The sequence below is a fragment of the Girardinichthys multiradiatus genome, chromosome X (genome assembly GCF_021462225.1).
Source record: "Girardinichthys multiradiatus isolate DD_20200921_A chromosome X, DD_fGirMul_XY1, whole genome shotgun sequence".
NCBI classification, from domain to species: Eukaryota; Metazoa; Chordata; class Actinopteri; order Cyprinodontiformes; family Goodeidae; genus Girardinichthys; species Girardinichthys multiradiatus.
The window spans coordinates 25,598,800-25,617,955 of record NC_061817.1 but is presented as its reverse complement, the minus strand read 5'-3'; the positions used below and the strand labels follow the sequence as shown (position 1 = coordinate 25,617,955).

The window sequence follows — 19,156 nt, the reverse complement described above, 5'->3', positions numbered from 1 at the left end:
TAGAGCACACACTACTACCCAGACAGATTCTTATTGCATTCCTGTCCACATTACCGTGATACTGAAGCGCAATGTCTGCAAGGATTTCTTCCTTGCTGCTCAGGGTCTGTGCTTACAGTTTCCGATGTTTGGATGGCCTCAAAAGCTGCAGGATGTGGAAACCAGGAGCAGCAGCTTTGTCTCGGTAAGTTACTCTTAAACGTCTTCAAATAGGAAATCATGTTACTGATATCCTTTGGCTGTAAAAATCAAGCTGTTTAAGTCCTACCCTACCAGAAGGCGTGGGAAATAGTGAAAAAATGATCATTTGTGTCCATCAGCTCAGATATTTAAAACTAGATTTTTATTGACATGTGAATCAAAAAATCAGTTTGTTAACTCTCATTTCCCAAGTTTTCTTTCTTAGAAATCTTTGGAACTGCAGTAAATCAAAAAACTGAAATGACAGGTCACAGGTCTGTGAACTTTATATTTGCCAGGTCTCTCCATGTAGACAGTCCTCCTTATAAACCATCCCTGACCACCAGCTACGTCCATGGCACCTCTTCATATTCATTGCTTCCCCTGACTGTAGGCCAGAGCCTGGAAGCAACGGTCCAACGCTATCCTGACCGTGAAGCTGTGGTCTTTCTACAGGATGGCATCAGGAAAACTTTTGCTGAGTTTCAGAAAGATGTGCGTTTCAGATTTGATGTATTTTGCTTAGGTTTTTGCAATCCTGCATGTGTTAAGTCACTCTCTGCACTTTTTTGTACAAGGTGGACATGGCTGCTGCAGGCTTGCTTGCGCTTGGCTTGAAGAGAGGTGATCGACTGGGGATTTGGGCTCCAAACATATATGAATGGATCCTTTTCCAGTTTGCTTCAGCTAAGGCTGGAATTATCCTGGTCAGTCTAGGAACTGTCTGAATTTATAAACCAGGTGGACATTGAACCTTTCAGTGCCTTAGGGGAGGGCTGAGCTGTGCTGAATCGTAGATATACATCTACACTAGTATTTGGTTAAAAAAAATAAATAAATAAAAATCCCTTGGCAAGGTGCACCCAACAACAAGGTTTTGTAGCAATTAACTTCTAGCATAACTGTAGGTGGGGTGTTTTTTTGACAAATTGTTCTCAACAGAAATTGTAAAGTGCTTTAACTGGTTTTGAAAAGGTAATGATCTTAAACATACATATTTTTACACTAACTACAGTATAAACATTTCACTATACTGACCAAAACTGTTGATTAATGCCATAAGGTGATATTAATTTAAAATGATCCTCTATTCCACAGACTGTGCTCTTGAGATTGTCCAAATGAAATGTCTATGAAGAAGCCGTGAGAAATTAAAAAAAAAATAAATTAAACTTAAATTCTAAGTAATTACTAATTAGTTTCTGCTAAGGTTAAACTTCTAAACAGAATATAACTTTGTCCTTTTCCCCTGGTAAAAATATTTCAGTGCCCATGATAACTGCTCTCAGCCTGTTCTTATCATCAACCTTTAGGACACTCTCGCTCTGAAAAAGCAAACATAATAATCACTTTATACTAACAAGTATCTATAGTAGATAATAATAAACACTGTCTTTCATGTGCTTTTGAGAGCTGAGTCAGTAAAGTACAAGTATTATGAAGAGGAGAACGATGAGTGGCTGCAGAGATGGAATAAAGAGCCGTAAAGATGGACACCATGATGCATCTCTAACCAGCTAAACGCACAAAGTACAAGAACTGTGCATCAATTGAGTCACTGAAAAAATTTCATCCACAAGGTTTAAAATTCAATTACATTGTTTTTATTCATAGAGGTGTTCTCAATATGGTTTTTCGGATTGCTTACAATTTTGAAGAGGAACAGTTACATCTCCAACAGCCTTCCAGCCTCAGAATAAACTCTCTGGGCAGACTGCACCTGTGTGAGCCACTGCTGGCAGCCGAGGGAAAGAGACCTGACAGAGGCTTGAGCAAGTCGCCCAAGCTGGTTCTCAGAAGTAAACGGTGTCTGACCCACTTGGAGATCCCAAGGCTCATTGTTAGGCTCATTGGTCCTGTGATGGACTTCATGCATTGTGGCATGTTAATTTCAAGGAGGAATACAAACATTGCAGAACTATGTCACTTCTTATCTTGAAGTTGTTAGATATGGGCAACAGGCCAACCAGCCGACAGTCTTCAGCACAGCTTGTCAGTCTGCTGAAAGGTCGCCATCTACTGGTCAAGGTCTAGGTAACCTAATATTACAAGTCAACTCACAAATAAACATATATGCATGCATAAATAACAAATAAAACTCCAAAGACTTTGGAGGCTATTATTTGTGTTTTATTAGCATCTTATGAGCACAGAGTAAACATTTTCTGCTTAGTAATAGATTATATGATAAGGTTTTTTTTAAACCCATCCTCTTGGCCTTCCTCTATTGGGATACCAACCGAACATATTCTTCTCATTCCTTTTATGTGATTAGGTGGCCTTAAAAAGAGGAATTTACTCTTCAAATAATCTGATTTGTATTTAATAAAAATGAGATTTAAATGAATTTTAATACATACTGTTGCTACCTGTGCATCCTGTGTAAGCTTTAGAAGTAAGACATTTGTATAAATGTATCCCACTTCGTTACAGTTTTGGTTTCCTGTTGCAGACCCAGTTTTTAAGCAAAAAGGTATAAGTTTCTAGTATGTCAGGGCTTCCAAAAACATAACCTTAGCGTATATTAAAAGATATGTATTCCATAACCAGGTTTGACATGTGTCTGAGATCAGTACCCTGTTGGGTGAAGTTTTAAACATCAAGTTGTGAAATTTATGAATAAAATGAAATAATTTATTGCATGTACATTGTTTAGTGGACCAGTAGCACAGGCAGCAAAACAGCTGTACAGAATGATGCTGCCACCACTATGCTAGACAGTGTGTACAGCATTCTTTATTCTAGAGACTTATCATTCTTCCCCCAAACATTTTGTCATTGAAGTAAAATATCTCAGTCTTTGTCAGGCCATAACACTTTTCTACAGAAGTCCCTTGGCTTGTCCACATGGGCAGCTGCTAATTCCCATCGATTCGAGTCAAGTTTTGAGCAGAGGCTTCTCTCTCTGTCAGCATCATCTCAGTCCACAGTGATGAGAGACTGCTTTCCCTTTGGAAAGTGACACTGGTTTTCCACGGGTTTCTAGATCATGGTACGCTAGAATGAAGGTGCTTTCTGGACTGTTTCTGATCATTTTGACCAACTATCGTTCATCTGATGGAGATGTAGTGGATCAGATGGTTGATACTTGGACACAGTTTCATATTCCAGCAGAAAACAGATCTCAACAGATCTCAAACACACATCAAAACAGTTTTGTGAATAAATAAAACAGAAAATGCTTACATTGAGCTTTCAAAATGGCACAGAGATGAAACCTGTTGACCTGCCTACCAATTTAAATAAACTCTACTAATAAGCAGTTAACTATCCCACCATAAACATGCCAGAAGACATCTGATGACTACAAGATGTGTGTCTTGGGATGTATGTACATATTTGAGCATGTATAATCTTGACCATGTGTGGAAGAAAGAACAAACACAACAAAGTCCCCCAAATTCTGTTTGTAAAGATCATTAAAATGGTTTGTTGGATAATCTTTCCATCCCTGAAAACCTCGTTGTCGTACCTACAGGTGTCACTGAACCCAGCTTATCAAGTGGAGGAGGTGGAGATTACACTGCAAAAGGTAGTTGGTCACATAACTGCGACACAAAATAAAATACAACAAACATCTTAGGAAATACATGCAGCATGGATTCTTTGAAACAAATAATCTGTAAATAATATAACAATCTAGATTTGCTGTTTGTAGGTCCAGTGTAAAGCAGTGTTGTGTCCAACCAGCTTTAGAAGGCAGAACTATTGTGAGATGCTGCAAGAGATCTGTCCAGGAATCGATTCAATGCTGCCTGGCATGATCAAAAGCTCCAGGTTTGACACAATCACATGTTTTGTTAATGTTCTTCCACTGTTGGAGCTTAAGGATTAATAGACCTGAGATCAACGGTGTCCCAACCTTCTGCCACGTGGGCCAAGATTGTCAAGTTGAAAGTACTCTAGGCCACAAAACTTTTTTTGCATTATTATTTCAAAATAAAAATGCGACAAAAACTTTTTTGTTGACCTGCTTAATAGTTAACTAAAAATGCAATATTTTAATGAAATAAACAAAGTAGTCTGATTTTTGTATACACATCAGGAAATCATTGTAAATCTGAAATATGAAAAGAGTCTTGCATATTTGCCTTATTTAAAAAAAAAAGGCATAACATTACATACTTTTTCTGGTTGATTGTTGTCTATTTCTTTGTCGAGAAAGGTTTTTGTTTATTTTAGCAACAAGAATTTGGCCACTCATCCAATTCACTGGATGTTTGTGGTTCAAACAAAAGCAAAAAAGAGGTTAATAAAATATACTTTGTATTGATTTCAATTTGTCAGTGAAAATCTCAACCTACAAAATGAAAATATAAGTTAAATTGCACTAACAGCCTTTGCTGGCCACACAAAACCACTTCAATGATGATCTGTTTCGGGATCTCCCAGGGTGCCAGAGTTGCGTATAATCATTCTGACCGACAGCAGACAGCCAGGAATGCTCCATGTGGACAATGTGATGCAAGCAGGGGAGAGTCTGCACTACAAACAGCTGATGGACCTGCAGAGCCAGCTGTCTTTTGATGATGCCATTAACATCCAGTTCACTTCAGTAATTTTCATTATAAGATCTTTTTCATGTGCCGTATAATATAATACGTATTGATTTAGATGCATTTTTTCTTCTTTTTTTTTACTGGCACTAGGGTACCACTGGGAAACCAAAGGGAGCCACTCTTTCTCACCACAATATTGTAAATAATGCATATTTTGTGGGTCTGCGTATGGGCTATGATTGCAGAGTAAGTCCAACGTTGTCTGTCAGACATGTTGAAAAACACAGTTTGATTTATATAATGGTGTATTTATTATTCACCGCCAGCCTCAGGTGCGAGTGTGTGTGCCCGTGCCTATGTACCACTGCTTCGGCTCTGTGATGGGAGGGATGTGCATGGCGGTTCATGGCATCACACTGGTGTTCCCTTCTTCTGCTTACAACAGTTGTGCCAATTTAGAGGCCATCCAGAATGAAAAGTATGTTCCTCGAAGTATCTATGACCTCCAGTAACAATAACTGTCACTGATTGCTGTTTTTATCTTTCTCCTTTTTAAGCTGCAACTTTGTCTATGGCACTCCCACTATGTACACTGACCTGCTCAGTCGTGATTTACAAAAGTATAACTTGTCATCAGTTGAAGCTGGTAAGAGACTTAAAAGTCAAGATTAGTATGTTTTGTTGAATTTGGTGTGAAGTATTTTCTTTGCTTCAAGGGCTTATGGGAGGTTCTCCGTGCCCTCCTGAGATCCTGAGGAAGCTAATATCAGAAATGAACATGAAAGAGATAACGGTGAGCATCAAATATTTAATGCACGACACAGTCAAACAGCTCCTGAGTGTCCATTAATTTCATCTTTTCACAGATTATATACGGATCCACTGAAAACAGCCCTCTTACATTCCTTGGGTTCCCACAAGACAACAATGAGCTGAAGATCAACACTGTCGGGTGTATCATGTGTCACACTGAGGTATGCCCTTCTTTGCATCCATCCACTTCCAGTTCCCACTTAATCTTTTCAGGGGTCAAGAGGTGAGGAGGATACACCGTGGACAGGTCACCAGTCCATCAGAGGGCAATACAGAATCAACCATGCCTGCACATACTCACATTTAAGGACAATTTATGGATGCCAATTACCCCAACATGCATGTGTTGGTCATTGGGAAGAAGATGGAAAACATAGAGGACATTTCTGGTGCTAAAATCAGCACAGTACAACCTGTCTTATTTTCCCAGTCTAATAAGGTGCTTAAATATGTGTCTTAAGGCCAAGGTAGTGGACCCCAGCACAGGCCAGATTGTCTCTTTGGGTGCTTCAGGGGAGCTGATGATCAGAGGTTACTGTGTGATGCTCGGGTACTGGGATGATCTTCAGAAAACCAGAGAAGTCATAGCTGAAGATCGCTGGTATAGGACTGGGTGAGATAGATTTTTAATGCAGAGATTTCTTTGGAGTAATTTTAGAGATGCTTCTAAGTTAGGGGTTCTTGATGAAAATGCTGTGTTTATTCAGTGACACAGCCAGCCTGAACAGTCTGGGATACTGCCGCATCGAGGGACGCATTAAGGAACTGATCATTCGCGGAGGGGAGAACATTTACCCTGCTGAGATAGAGCAGTTTCTCCACAAGCATCAAAAAGTTCTGGAGGTGCAGGTGAGATAAAAAAAAAGCACAGCAGTGCAGTATTTATTTATTTTTTTATCAAACTCATAATAAAAAGAAAAACAAATTGCCTGAGGGGAAGCTGTTTTTGTAAAAATATTACATTCTTTATCATTATAAAACAACTAGAGATAGTGATGTAATGCTCTGCTTTCCAGGTGGTTGGAGTGAAAGATGAGAGGCTGGGCGAGCAGGTGTGTGCCTGCATTAGGCTCAGGGCCGGCCAAACCTCAACTGCAGAGGAGATAAGGGACTTTTGCAAAGGCAAGGTAGGAAGAGATAATGGACATACAGTACTTACAGAAAGGCCAAGACTATTTAAAATTATTTTAAAAAAGTATGCAATCATGCATGTTTTTTCTTTTCCTCAGATTTCTCACTTTAAGATTCCATACTATGTGATCTTTGTAGACAGCTACCCTCTAACCGTCTCCGGGAAGGTAGGAGGGCTGTTTTAATTTCAGCATTGAGAAATACAACTGCCATAATTCATGCAGAATTCCTAAATAAAGTATGTTCTGTTTCTCTAGATCAAGAAGAACATATTGAAGGAGGAAATGGAGAAGAAATTGGGTCTTTGATTTTTTTTTTTTAGATCTTAAAAGGAAGTCATTGTAAAGTACGAAGTAAACTGAAACTGAACTATGTATCTCAATAATTTATGCCCTATTTTGTTAATTGGTGTTGGTATATTTATGCAGCCTACTGATTAATTATTACCGTGGGGAACAACACTTCTTTTAAAAACAATGGTAACTGAACAATTAATTTTTATTTTAATTGTCCTTCAATACTGAAAATGATTCAATAAATCAATGGAATAATAAATTAAAGTCTGGGAAGTGCTTGGTGACGTTTTGCTAAACAATTTCAGAAAGACCAAAACAACACATTTAATATCTCAATCTTTATTTACTTAAACAATTCTGACAATATAACATCATATTACAATGGCTGGAACCACTGTATCATAACAAAACTCATCTCAATACATGCCATACAGAATCTGAAATAAATAGGACTTTAATGCCAAATGTCTATGTACAGGTAAGCAAATTTTCACCATCTATAAACCCTACTGCACAAACTTGCTGTGGAAGTTACTTCAGTAACAGACTCTCCTGGTGTCTAAAGTGAGATCTCATAAATACAAATAACAACTAACCTTTAAATTATACTTCAGGCTACTGAGGATTTAAAAATGTGATCTGTGAGAAGCAAAATGGATACAAAGTCAATAACATAAGCTGCCAAGACAAATGTTTATGCCAAATTAATACTAATGAAAAACAAGAGTGTCAGTCCTGCATTGCACAAATGCTGAAATGATGCATTTAATTCAAATAGGTTTAGTAAAACAAACAGTGAAAAAGATCTTTCAACATCTTGTTTGGCTTTAAGAATCCATTACAGGGGGTGGGAGATTTAGGGCCAAATTCACACCCAAAAAGATATCACATCACAATGAAGTCAAACATAAAAAAGGCAAAACTGTTTTCTTAAAATTCTAAGTGAACTTCTACAGAGAAATCTGCTCAAATGCTAGGAAAAAAAAGACCTCCGAGGGGGCAGTTAGTTTAAGAGCAGCAAGTGTTGAGGAAAAACAGCAACGACTGTGTTACATGGCTTTGGACAATCAACATTCACTTCGGTCCGTCTCTTCAGCACGGGGTCCATCCGTACTTCTGCAACCATGTGCACACATGCAAAAAAGTAACAAACAGGAAAAATGCATTTCAAAGCATATGAAATAAATTAGCTCAAATGAGCAGATCCCTTTTTAAATATTACACATTCGAAAATATAAATTAGTTTAGTTGTGCAATTCAAGAGAATATACATAAAGAAAAAAAAAAAATCAAAAGGAAGCTGTGGTCTGTTGAGGGCCCTCAAGTTTTTTTGAGAAGTTGAGTTAGTGCTGCAGCATGGAGGTTGACATCTAGAGACCATAACAAGCACTGTAGGGCTCTACTTTAGGCACATGCAAGTTTGTTGTAGTAACATATGCAGAAATGGCTGAGCACCTACACCTGGATGCACTTAGAGCTGCAACCTGGAGGCACGCTCATTATTTAGTTTTATATTTCGTGCACCTGTCAAACTCAAACATGCACGCTCGCACCCGGTGAACAATCTTTAACTTAGTCTCTCTCTCTCACACACACACACACCAGCCCATGTGTTCTGTCTGTAGGCAGCTTCTAATGGATGGACAGGCGATTAAGCAGAGGTTTGAATGGGTTCCTCACACACTTAGAGGCAGCATGCCCGGTGGAGGCATGGCTCTAGACGGTGCCATGGAGCTTGGGTCCAGTCCATTAACAGTCCTGCAGTTGAGGTAAGGATATGAACTGCGTTAGCAGATACAGATTAAAATATAGTGCAGAACCAGGTCTTCAAGAGGGTCTTACGTTGTTTCAAAGTAGGTTGTGTGTAGGGGGTGCGAGAACTTTGTAGCGTTGCTGTTGATGAGCACGCCCATGTCTGCGGAGTATTTTTTCCTTGCTGCCTGGTCTTTGGCAAAGTTCCTACAAGCTGCAAGTTTGGATTCCAAAGCCTAATGACAAAACAGAAAAAAGTAGTATTTAGCCTGAAAAGACAGTTTTAGGACTTAATCACAATTTCAAAACCTTGGGGGAAATTCACCAAGCAGTGGAATGTTTTTACTTTTGATTTTGTTTTATCGCAGCTGCTGTTCTCCTGCCACTTTATTTCTTCACAGGCTGCACAAACCAAACTGCGCCAAATACATGCACACGCAAATACGGCCATCAAGACCAGCATGTTGGAGCAATTTCACCTATTTTTGCATCAGCACAACACAACAGCTACAGAAGTAATCAAAGAGATGCAGCAAAATGCTTTAATTTATTAATAAGCAAAAATCCAGTCCATCTGACTGAAGAAATCACAGCGATAAGTTTCTAAATCAATGAGTGATGATGCAGGTTGTAAAAAACATGTAGAATGATATATCATTTTAACTGATTAAATGCATTGGTTGAAGTTAAAAATGTATCCAACTATAATATTACATACAATATATTGTACTAATTGTCACAATACAAGCGGGTCTTTGTAATAGAGTTAATTTCCCCAAGCTTTGTTTACCAGCCTAGACTTAGTTACTTTTTATGGACATATCATTTGTGAAAAATTTTCAACTCAATGGAAGAGAGGATGAATTCTTCCCTTTGGGACATGCTTGACTACTCATTACCCCCAGGTTCTAGCTGAGGTATAATTATTTATTTTTTTTACACATTTTCTTATTGAGAATATAAAATTATTTACCCTGGCTGTAATTTACATTTATAAAAGTTGACTTTCTCCTAAATGCATGCATAATGCCTCATTATGTCTTAATGTGGGCAGAGAAAGACACCATTTGCTTTTTAATGCTATTTTGGGAGCAAGTCTTCCTCTGGAGGAGGCCAATCAATTACAGCTTTGCATACTTTAGCTCCAGCAAATACTTTTAGACATTTACCCATATATCTTTTTCTCTACACTCTCACACAGCGAAACAAAAGGAATAATTTAAACTATTTAATAATAGGTAAAAATTTATAATGAAATGAATAACACATACCCCAACTTTTCTCAGAAGGTCTCCAACTATATTAAGCGCCGAGATCCTGGCTGAAGGGGTGAGGGCGGAGCCACCGCAGCCATTGGTCAATCCTATAGCAATAAGCTAAAATTAATGTATATTTGATTTTTTCTTTAAATACACTGGTGAAAAAAATTAAAGGAACACTTTAAAAACACCACAACATTTCAGATAGAAAAAACAAACAAACTGGATGTCCATACTGATATGGAACGGGTAATGTGTTAGGAACGAAAGGATGCCACATCATTTAATGAAAACCAACAGAAGGATTAATCCGAAGTCATCAAGAAATGTAAACTGAAAAACTGAGGCGGCAGGCTAGTCCAATTAGCTGAAATGTCATTGCAGCAACTCCAACATTCCCCCACATGCTTGTATTCACGCCTGATAACGTTGGAGCATGCTCCTTATGAGATGATGGATGTTGTCCTGGGGTTTCTTGTCCCAGATCCTGACCAGGGCATCAGTGAGCTCCTGGACAGTCTAAGGTGCAACCTGGTGGTGTTGGATGGACTTAAACATGATGTCCCAGAAACTTTACATTGGAAACAGGTCAGGGGAGCATGGAGGTCAGTCAATGTTATCAATTCCTTCATCCTCCAGGAACTGTCTGCATACTCTTGACACGAGGCTAAGCATTAGAATGCACCAGGACCCACTGCACCAGCAGGTCTAACAATGGGTCTAAGGATTTCATCCCGATAGCTAATGGCAGTCAGGGTGCCATCGTGTATCCTGTACAGATCTGTGCATCCCTCCATGAATATGCCTCCCCAGACCAACACCGACCTGCCACCAAACCAATCATGTTGCAGGCAGTATGAGGTTTACTACAGCTTCTCCAGACCCTTGCAAGTCTGTCACATGAGCTCAGAGCTAATCTGCTCTTCTCTGTGAAAAGAACAAGGTGCCAGTGCAGAATCTGCCGATTCCAGTGTTTTCTGGCAGATGCCAGTCGAGCTCTATGGTCCCGGGCAGCAAGCGCAGGTCCTACTAGAGGACGCCGGGCCCTCAGGCCACCCTCATGAACTCATTTTCTAATAGTTTGGTCAGAGACATTTACACCAGTGACCCGCTGGAGGTCACTTTGTCAGGCTCTGGTAGAACTCATCCAGGTTCTCCTTAAACAAAGGAGCCGATCCTGCTGATGGATTAAGGACCTCAGACGACCCTAACCACCTCTTCTAGAGTAGCCACCTATCTGACACAGCAAACCTTCGGTCAATGGCTCATATTGAAGTGCCATCCTGGTGGAGTTGGACTGCCTGTGCAATCTCTGTAGGGTGCAGGTATCCCCTCATGCTACCAGTAGTGACAATGACCCTGGTCAAATGCAAGACTACCGAAAAGTTGTCAAAAAAAAAACTGGGAAAAATGTCTGTTGCCTCCACTTGCAAAGCCATTCGTGTTTTTGGGGTTGTCTCATTGTTGCCCTTATTGTGCACCCGTATTTTCATTAACACCAAAACAGCTGACACAGATCAACAACCTGCTCTACTACTCAACTTACCAGATCAATATTCCAGAAGTTTAACTGACTTCACATTATACTCTGATTAAAAAGTATACCTTTTTTTGAGCAGTGTATATGCAGAAATAAACATAGGATTGACCTTTACCCTTTTGGCTAATGAAAGCGTGCTCTATGCTCTTTCCTACAGGTGTCGCAGGAAGGGATAAAGAGGCCTGTACAGCAGAATCAGTCTTGTCGATGTCTGACGTTGGCGAGCTCGGTGCGGACATTCTGTCAGCAGTCCGCTCTCGTACTGCCAGTTCCTGTCTCAGGTCTGCCGAACATAAGAGTCCGACTCATCAAATACTCCTCCAAAATGCCACAAACAGTGCTTACCAAATGTAAATAAATAAAAAAGTTTGTACCTCTGGCTTCATCTTTCAGCCGCTGCACAGACACAAGGAGGGACTCCTTCTCGTCTAGCTCATTCTCAAGGAAAGCATTTCTCTCGATGGCCTGGTTCAAACGGCTCTCAAAGTCTTCTAGTGAAACTATTGTTGCCCTAAAAATCAGAAATACCATTCCACTGAATAAAATTCGTTAAGTAGTCTTAAGGTCTTAGTACAATACACCAACAAAATTAAATCAAATCTGAATTCTCAATCTGACCTTTTGGCTCTTTCCAGGTCGTCATTGGCTTGTTCAAGTTCTCTCACATATTTGTGTAGCTGCTCCTTGATGCTGCGTGTCTGGCTCAGGTCATCCTCCAGCATGGAAATTTGCTTGTAACTCTGAGCATACTGCTGCTCTAGCTTTTCCTGATAATAATTGATCAAATAAAGAGGAGAAAACACCCTGGGAGTGAGCCAGTGTAGAGAATCACATGATGTTTGAAAATACTATTTTATGCATTTGGTGACAAACAACAGCAGAGGAAATCAGGAGAGTCACAAGATAGCCAAGATGTCCTATGGTATTATTTCATTGTCAAAAGGCCTCTTTGTTCCCAGGGAAACTTCCTGAGTTTCTAGGTTACAGCGTAATTAGAGGCATTGCTGCATACCTTTACTGTGGCCCCTGATGTAGAAAGACAGGAAAACATCATTCATACCTTCTCTGGCTCATTAACAGTGCCCGTTTTAAGAGTAGGGTGTGGCACATGGGCTCACATGTTTGGCCATGTGACCACCACAGTGGTGAATTTCTTATTGTGTGCACATTAATACAGCTAACAATGTCAAAGATCAGTTCTTAGTGTTTAGACCCGCTCTGATTTTGACTTGTCCTTTATCCTGACATCCAATTAAGCACTGCCACAGGATTACTTAACATGCTTTATAAACTCTCTCCTAGAAGAGAGTTCAGATGACCTAAGTAGGCACAAGTAAATGCTTTAGTATCCTAACCACAGATGCACCGATGACCGATTTTTCTAAAGGCCTGACCTGCTGATACCAATTTTAGCAGATTTAGATTCCATTTTAAAAACTTTAATTAAAAACAAAACTCATTTTTTCTCAAAAACTGCTTTGAGTAACCGAGCTGTCCTTTTTGCTCCTTGCTACAAGACCGAAGCATCTGTACAAATAAAACCCCATATCCATTTAATTGCATTTTAAGACAGCGTATAGTCAACTTTTTCTGCAATGTGAGAGGAAAAAAGCCTTAATTTGCATTCACGTGTTGCATTGTTTGATTGCTAAATTATTCATTTATTTTTTTATAACAATACATTAGACTTTCTGCTGTCAACAACCATTCTTTATATCAGGACCAGAGGCAGCATCAGACAGTGTGTTAGAGAGCAGTAGTTGTTACACAGCTCAGCAATCAAAGAAAAAGTTGCCAATATTTTAATGCCACAAAATTATTACAAAGTTTACATTTTAAGTTGTCCTTAGTGTAGCTTTTTAGTAAAATTGGACAGAGCAGAGGTACCACATGATCCTCCAGTGCAGTCTGATCAGAGAAATATGTTGAGCATCCATGTTGACATGTATTATGTAAAAGGACAAAGTTATCCAGCATGAAGGACTCATGGTTGTGTGAGTTGCAGAACTATGTTATGAAAGGGTTTTTTGTGTATTCCTTGTAGAAATAGTCAGCCTTTACCTTAGCTGTGAGATTTCCAAAAGAATACCAACATTTCCTAATCCAACAGGTTTGATGAAAGATGGAATTGGACTGTTCAAAATGATTCACTCCCAATATAAAATTAGGAGTCGGAATGAACACTGACATGCCACCATGTTTAAGCACCTCAGTAACACAAAAAAATACCCAATTCATTGTTCTTCCTCCAGTAACAACTTCTATGCTGAAAAGTGTTAGCTTAGCTATTGTGTGTTCTCTAATCAGAAAAAAGGGCGGACTTTAAGTTTTAAACCGGCTGATGACTGAACACCTGGTCGAGCGTAAAATCGCCCATCAGCAGATTTCTCAGCACATCTCTAGTCAGCAGTTTACCTTGTAGTTTGACACCTCGTTCTTCAGTCTCTCGTTTTCAGCTTGTAAATCTCGAAGCCGGTGTTCAGCCTGACTGAGCTGAGCCTCCAGTTCAGCTTCCAGTTCCCGGCTCCCCTCCTGGAACTCTTGCAGCTCTTCTTGAGCATCTTGGCAACTGAATGATACAAACAACAACAGTCATTGTCTCACATCTGTAGTAATGATCAACAGTAGGACCATTCAGCTTTGCAGAGCAGTAGGATTAGTTCTAGAAAACTGTCAGGCTATTGTTCTGCAGGAGAAGCCAAGCTCAGACATGTTCCTGGAGCTTTGTCCCCAAAATTGGCAGAAATAAACCTGAAATAAATACTGAAAAATGTTTAACTTTCACTCTTGGTTTAACCACCACTAACAACCCAGCATTGTTGAATTAAACAATGTAAATATACCGCTCTGAGGAGCTAGCTAAACTGCCTGAGCCAGGATCAGAGATAAAAAAAACATAAAAGCTGACCACTTAAAGAATATATAAAAAAGATAAACCTATAGTAATAAACAAAGTTCGAACAGAACAGTTAATTCTTTTATAAGCTTTTTCCTGATCAGATAACACTTTACTCAACACTAGTCTGAGTTCAGCAGACTTGCACTGAGATAATGGTCTCAGACAGCTGGAATCCATGAATCAGTTGCTCTGCATGGTCGTTCCACACATGCCAACGACAGAGAGGATGTGCAATGGCCACAGTGGAGTCTCTAACCTTCCAGCACCAGGCAGTCAATTTAAACTACCCTCTCAATGTCCAAAAATACAGGAACTGACTGATTTCATATGGGAAGCTAACCATTTCAGAAGGTAACTTATTAACATTGCAAGATGCAGTATTTGTTAGGTCCGTGTTAAAGTCCATCTGGAAAAAAAAAAAAAACCACATGCTTGAAACACGTGCAACAACCCACAGTAAGCCATCTATTTAAAGTTGGTTTTTCCACGGTTTGATGTTTTTCCCTCATGTACCCACTGCAGGAATTTCTCAGAAAACCACCAGGTCTTTAACCCCTTCTGTGCAACTCTAAACCGCCTGACTGACTCTCAGCTCCAAAGAAGGACCAAGCTGAACTTAAAAAGATTTACGCAACACAGCTGCAGACCCCAGAACGCCCGGTGGCTTCTGTTAAAGAAGTCAAAGCTTTTGTCATTTCCTCATGAATTGGTCAGCAGGTTTGCGGTTTCTTATGTCATAGTTCCCGGCGAGTCATTTGCTCTTTTTGGGCTAAACCCGGTCGCTCAGCTCTGAAACCTCACAGAGAGAAACCCACAAACATTTCTGAACTGAGGGTGGTTTGTGCTCACACAGGGGAACTGCTGCCAGCTACAAAATAAGCACCGTTACGTACAGGTTCTTCTCAAAATATTAACATATTGTGATAAAGTTCATTATTTTCCATAATGTCATGATGAAAATTTAACATTCATATATTTTAGATTCATTGCACACTAACTGAAATATTTCAGGTCTTTTATTGTCTTAATACGGATGATTTTGGCATACAGCTCATGAAAACCCAAAATTCCTATCTCACAAAATTAGCATATCATTAAAAGGGTCTCTAAACGAGCTATGAACCTAATCATCTGAATCAAAGAGTTAACTCTAAACACCTGCAAAAGATTCCTGAGGCCTTTAAAACTCCCAGCCTGGTTCATCACTCAAAACCCCAATCATGGGTAAGACTGCCGACCTGACTGCTGTCCAGAAGGCTACTATTGACACCCTCAAGCAAGAGGGTAAGACACAGAAAGAAATTTCTGTACGAATAGGCTGTTCCCAGAGTGCTGTATCAAGGCACCTCAGTGGGAAGTCTGTGGGAAGGAAAAAGTGTGGCAGAAAACGCTGCACAACGAGAAGAGGTGACCGGACCCTGAGGAAGATTGTGGAGAAGGGCCGATTCCAGACCTTGGGGGACCTGCGGAAGCAGTGGACTGAGTCTGGAGTAGAAACATCCAGAGCCACCGTGCACAGGCGTGTGCAGGAAATGGGCTACAGGTGCCGCATTCCCCAGGTCAAGCCACTTTTGAACCAGAAACAGCGGCAGAAGCACCTGACCTGGGCTACAGAGAAGCAGCACTGGACTGTTGCTCAGTGGTCCAAAGTACTTTTTTCGGATGAAAGCAAATTCTGCATGTCATTCGGAAATCAAGGTGCCAGAGTCTGGAGGAAGACTGGGGAGAAGGAAATGCCAAAATGCCAGAAGTCCAGTATCAAGTACCCACAGTCAGTGATGGTCTGGGGTGCCGTGTCAGCTGCTGGTGTTGGTCCACTGTGTTTTATCAAGGGCAGGGTCAATGCAGCTAGCTATCAGGAGATTTTGGAGCACTTCATGCTTCCATCTGCTGAAAAGCTTTATGGAGATGAAGATTTCATTTTTCAGCACGACCTGGCACCTGCTCACAGTGCCAAAACCACTGGTAAATGGTTTACTGACCATGGTATCACTGTGCTCAATTGGCCTGCCAACTCTCCTGACCTGAACCCCATAGAGAATCTGTGGGATATTGTGAAGAGAACGTTGAGAGACTCAAGACCCAACACTCTGGATGAGCTAAAGGCCGCTATCGAAGCATCCTGGGCCTCCATAAGACCTCAGCAGTGCCACAGGCTGATTGCCTCCATGCCACGCCGCATTGAAGCAGTCATTTCTGCAAAAGGATTCCCGACCAAGTATTGAGTGCATAACTGTACATGATTATTTGAAGGTTGATGTTTTTTGTATTAAAAACACTTTTCTTTAATTGGTCGGATGAAATATGCTAATTTTGTGAGATAGGAATTTTGGGTTTTCATGAGCTGTATGCCAAAATCATCCGTATTAAGACAATAAAAGACCTGAAATATTTCAGTTAGTGTGCAATGAATCTAAAATATATGAATGTTACATTTTCATCATGACATTATGGAAAATAATGAACTTTATCACAATATGCTAATATTTTGAGAAGGACCTGTAGCTGCAAGATGAGCTTATTGAGCAAAAACAATATTCTAAATTTACACACAGAAAACGCTGAGAACATAGCAAAACGTGCAGATAAAAGTCACAGGAAACCAAAATGTTAAAAATATCAAACACATCTAAAGTAACACGACAAAGTATGAAGTCATATGAGCAAAACCTACCTTTTCTTATATTTCAGGGCTTGTGTTTTCCAATAATCAACCTCCTCATCCTTTGATGAAAATTTAGGAATCATCTCTGTGTCCATCTCAGGGCAGCCTGAGAAGAAAAGAGACATTCTTAATACTTTCACTGGCAAAAATACTTACACTTTAGGACAACCCTTCTAAATATTTAACTTTGTGTGCTTTGGCATGTCGAAACAAGCACAATGCATTCCCTTCTTATCTGAAAGCAGGGCAACCGATGAAATCCAGTTTTTAAATTTGCCACATTTCTACCTAGATGGAACAAAAAGATTTATTTGAGGGCCAATGTGGGAAACAAAGCCACATCATTCTGGCCCTGGCCAATATATGGTACAACTTAATCCAACTTCATCTTAGTTTTCATTTGAAAATGTGTGTAAGAATATAAACGCCATAAACCATGTCGTACGCCAAATAAATGAGGACTTTGTTTGTAAAGTTTTATAAAGTTTGATCTGTGATGTTAGTATAACCATTTCCCTGAAAACAATCTAAACTTATAGTAGTTATTGTTAAACAGACCCAAGCTTTCTATAACAGCCTAGATGTTTGATGTGTTTGCAAGAATAGCGCTATAGACAGTAGCTCCTGTATCTGATTGCATATTAACCTTTTTATTTTCCATAACCCATGCAGATTTTAAAAAATGGGTTTTCAGAAACATTTATGAACTGCTGGGTTTGTCTGCAGATTTTTTTGCACATAATTACATTAAAGGAAATTAGACAAAGTTAAACCTTGAATAACTGACTGAAAGAGAACTGCATGAACAAGAAAGCTCAGAGTTATGAGACTATAGGTTCAGTCTTTTCTGGCTCAGATTTGACCAATGAAGATGTGTGATTTTCTACACTCAGCGGGTGGGCGACTATGAGGAAAGACCGCCTGCTCTTCCGTTTAAACATTCCTGTGAGGTGGCCTCATCAGCGATAAACTGACTACATATATTAGTCTGCAGCTTCAGACATCAAAACATTGGAAAGCTGAAGGGTTTTCACAAAATACATGACATAGCAAGTTGGGTGTATCATAGGACAGAGGGGAGACTTCTCAGCTATCCAGGAAAGTACCAAAAATAGGTACATAAAATCCAAGATGGAATACTGTGACTTTCATTGATCTCTGTAGGTCTCCCAAATACATGTTATAATGAACAGGTGATAACAGATCTGTGTTTTTTTTTAAACACGGACAGTGTACAGGTAACATAATACACCACCAGGAGAGGTCAAGCCCTATAATGTAACAGGTTAAGAATAAAGACTCCAGCCACAGAGTCTGCATCAAGAGGGATGATCATTTCAGCATCATTTTTATGCTATGACGATACCTGGACAAAGAGAGAAGGGTGGAGAAAGTATCCTCTGCCACAGTCCTGTATTTAAATACTTTAAACCTGATGAATGCATATTTAATAGCACTTCAGATGCTGATGAGGTCAGAAGGATTACATCAACTCTTTTTCTACGAGCTATTAATTTATTGGGTCCTCTTGGTTTGATCTGCAGATGATAACACCACTCCCTGAAGGGTGTGCTGGTAGCTCACATCAAAACTTTATGGAAGGGTTATATCTTCTGCTTTCTTTGACATGTTTTGTGAAGGGGGTATCAGGGAAAAAAATTAACAGCATCTGAACCCAATCTAAAAATGAATTACACCGACTGTACATTGTTTAAAGAAAAGTTATGGAGCTGAGCACTGTAGAGGTCGCAAATTTAAACGATATCTGATACCCTGAGTTCAGACCGAAGGAGTCGTGTGTTTAAAGACACCAGAAGGTTCCACAAACAGAGATTTAACCGCAGACTGAGACTAAATTAAGGCTAAAAGCTTCGGAACGTTCACAAAAGAGCAGTAGCCGAGCACCTTCAGCAAACAGGCCAAGCATTCAGTAATTTATGACAGTTAAATCGTTACCTGTTCATATCAACGCGATGTCCGGTCCTCTATCTCAGCAGTACTTCGTCCAGCTGGTGAAACACACAACGACTCTCACTCTTTCTCCGGTCCGGGGCCTCCGAAACTGACTGAGGTAACTGGAATGTGTTTAGGAAATTGCCAACGCGTCTCCCGGAACTAACGT

At 39.9% G+C, this 19,156-nt stretch overlaps 2 protein-coding genes across 3 annotated transcripts; one reads left to right on the top strand and one right to left on the bottom strand.

Annotated features, from left to right (window-relative positions):
* On the top strand, positions 1-7,193 carry LOC124863248 (medium-chain acyl-CoA ligase ACSF2, mitochondrial-like). 2 transcript variants are annotated; one of them, XM_047357552.1, is made up of 16 exons: positions 1-184; positions 456-675; positions 759-887; positions 3,659-3,712; positions 3,839-3,957; positions 4,573-4,735; positions 4,830-4,925; positions 5,006-5,157; positions 5,237-5,325; positions 5,396-5,472; positions 5,546-5,653; positions 5,954-6,105; positions 6,200-6,341; positions 6,509-6,619; positions 6,722-6,790; positions 6,881-7,193. In XM_047357552.1, exons 1-16 carry the CDS (start codon positions 72-74, stop codon positions 6,929-6,931), a joined length of 1,845 nt encoding a protein of 614 aa, XP_047213508.1. In that variant the 5' UTR covers positions 1-71; the 3' UTR covers positions 6,932-7,193. The 2 variants fall into 2 exon arrangements, with proteins under 2 accessions (XP_047213508.1, XP_047213509.1); XM_047357553.1 differs by having other exon boundaries at positions 2-184; positions 480-675.
* A 49-nt stretch (positions 7,194-7,242) lies between these two features.
* On the bottom strand, positions 7,243-19,156 carry LOC124863249 (nuclear distribution protein nudE-like 1-B). The gene is made up of 9 exons (XM_047357555.1): positions 18,991-19,156; positions 17,044-17,140; positions 13,886-14,039; positions 12,089-12,237; positions 11,845-11,981; positions 11,586-11,753; positions 9,943-10,034; positions 8,762-8,907; positions 7,243-8,677 (listed from the first exon to the last, which is right to left on the bottom strand). Exons 2-9 carry the CDS (start codon positions 17,127-17,129, stop codon positions 8,596-8,598), a joined length of 1,014 nt encoding a protein of 337 aa, XP_047213511.1. The 5' UTR covers positions 17,130-17,140; positions 18,991-19,156; the 3' UTR covers positions 7,243-8,595.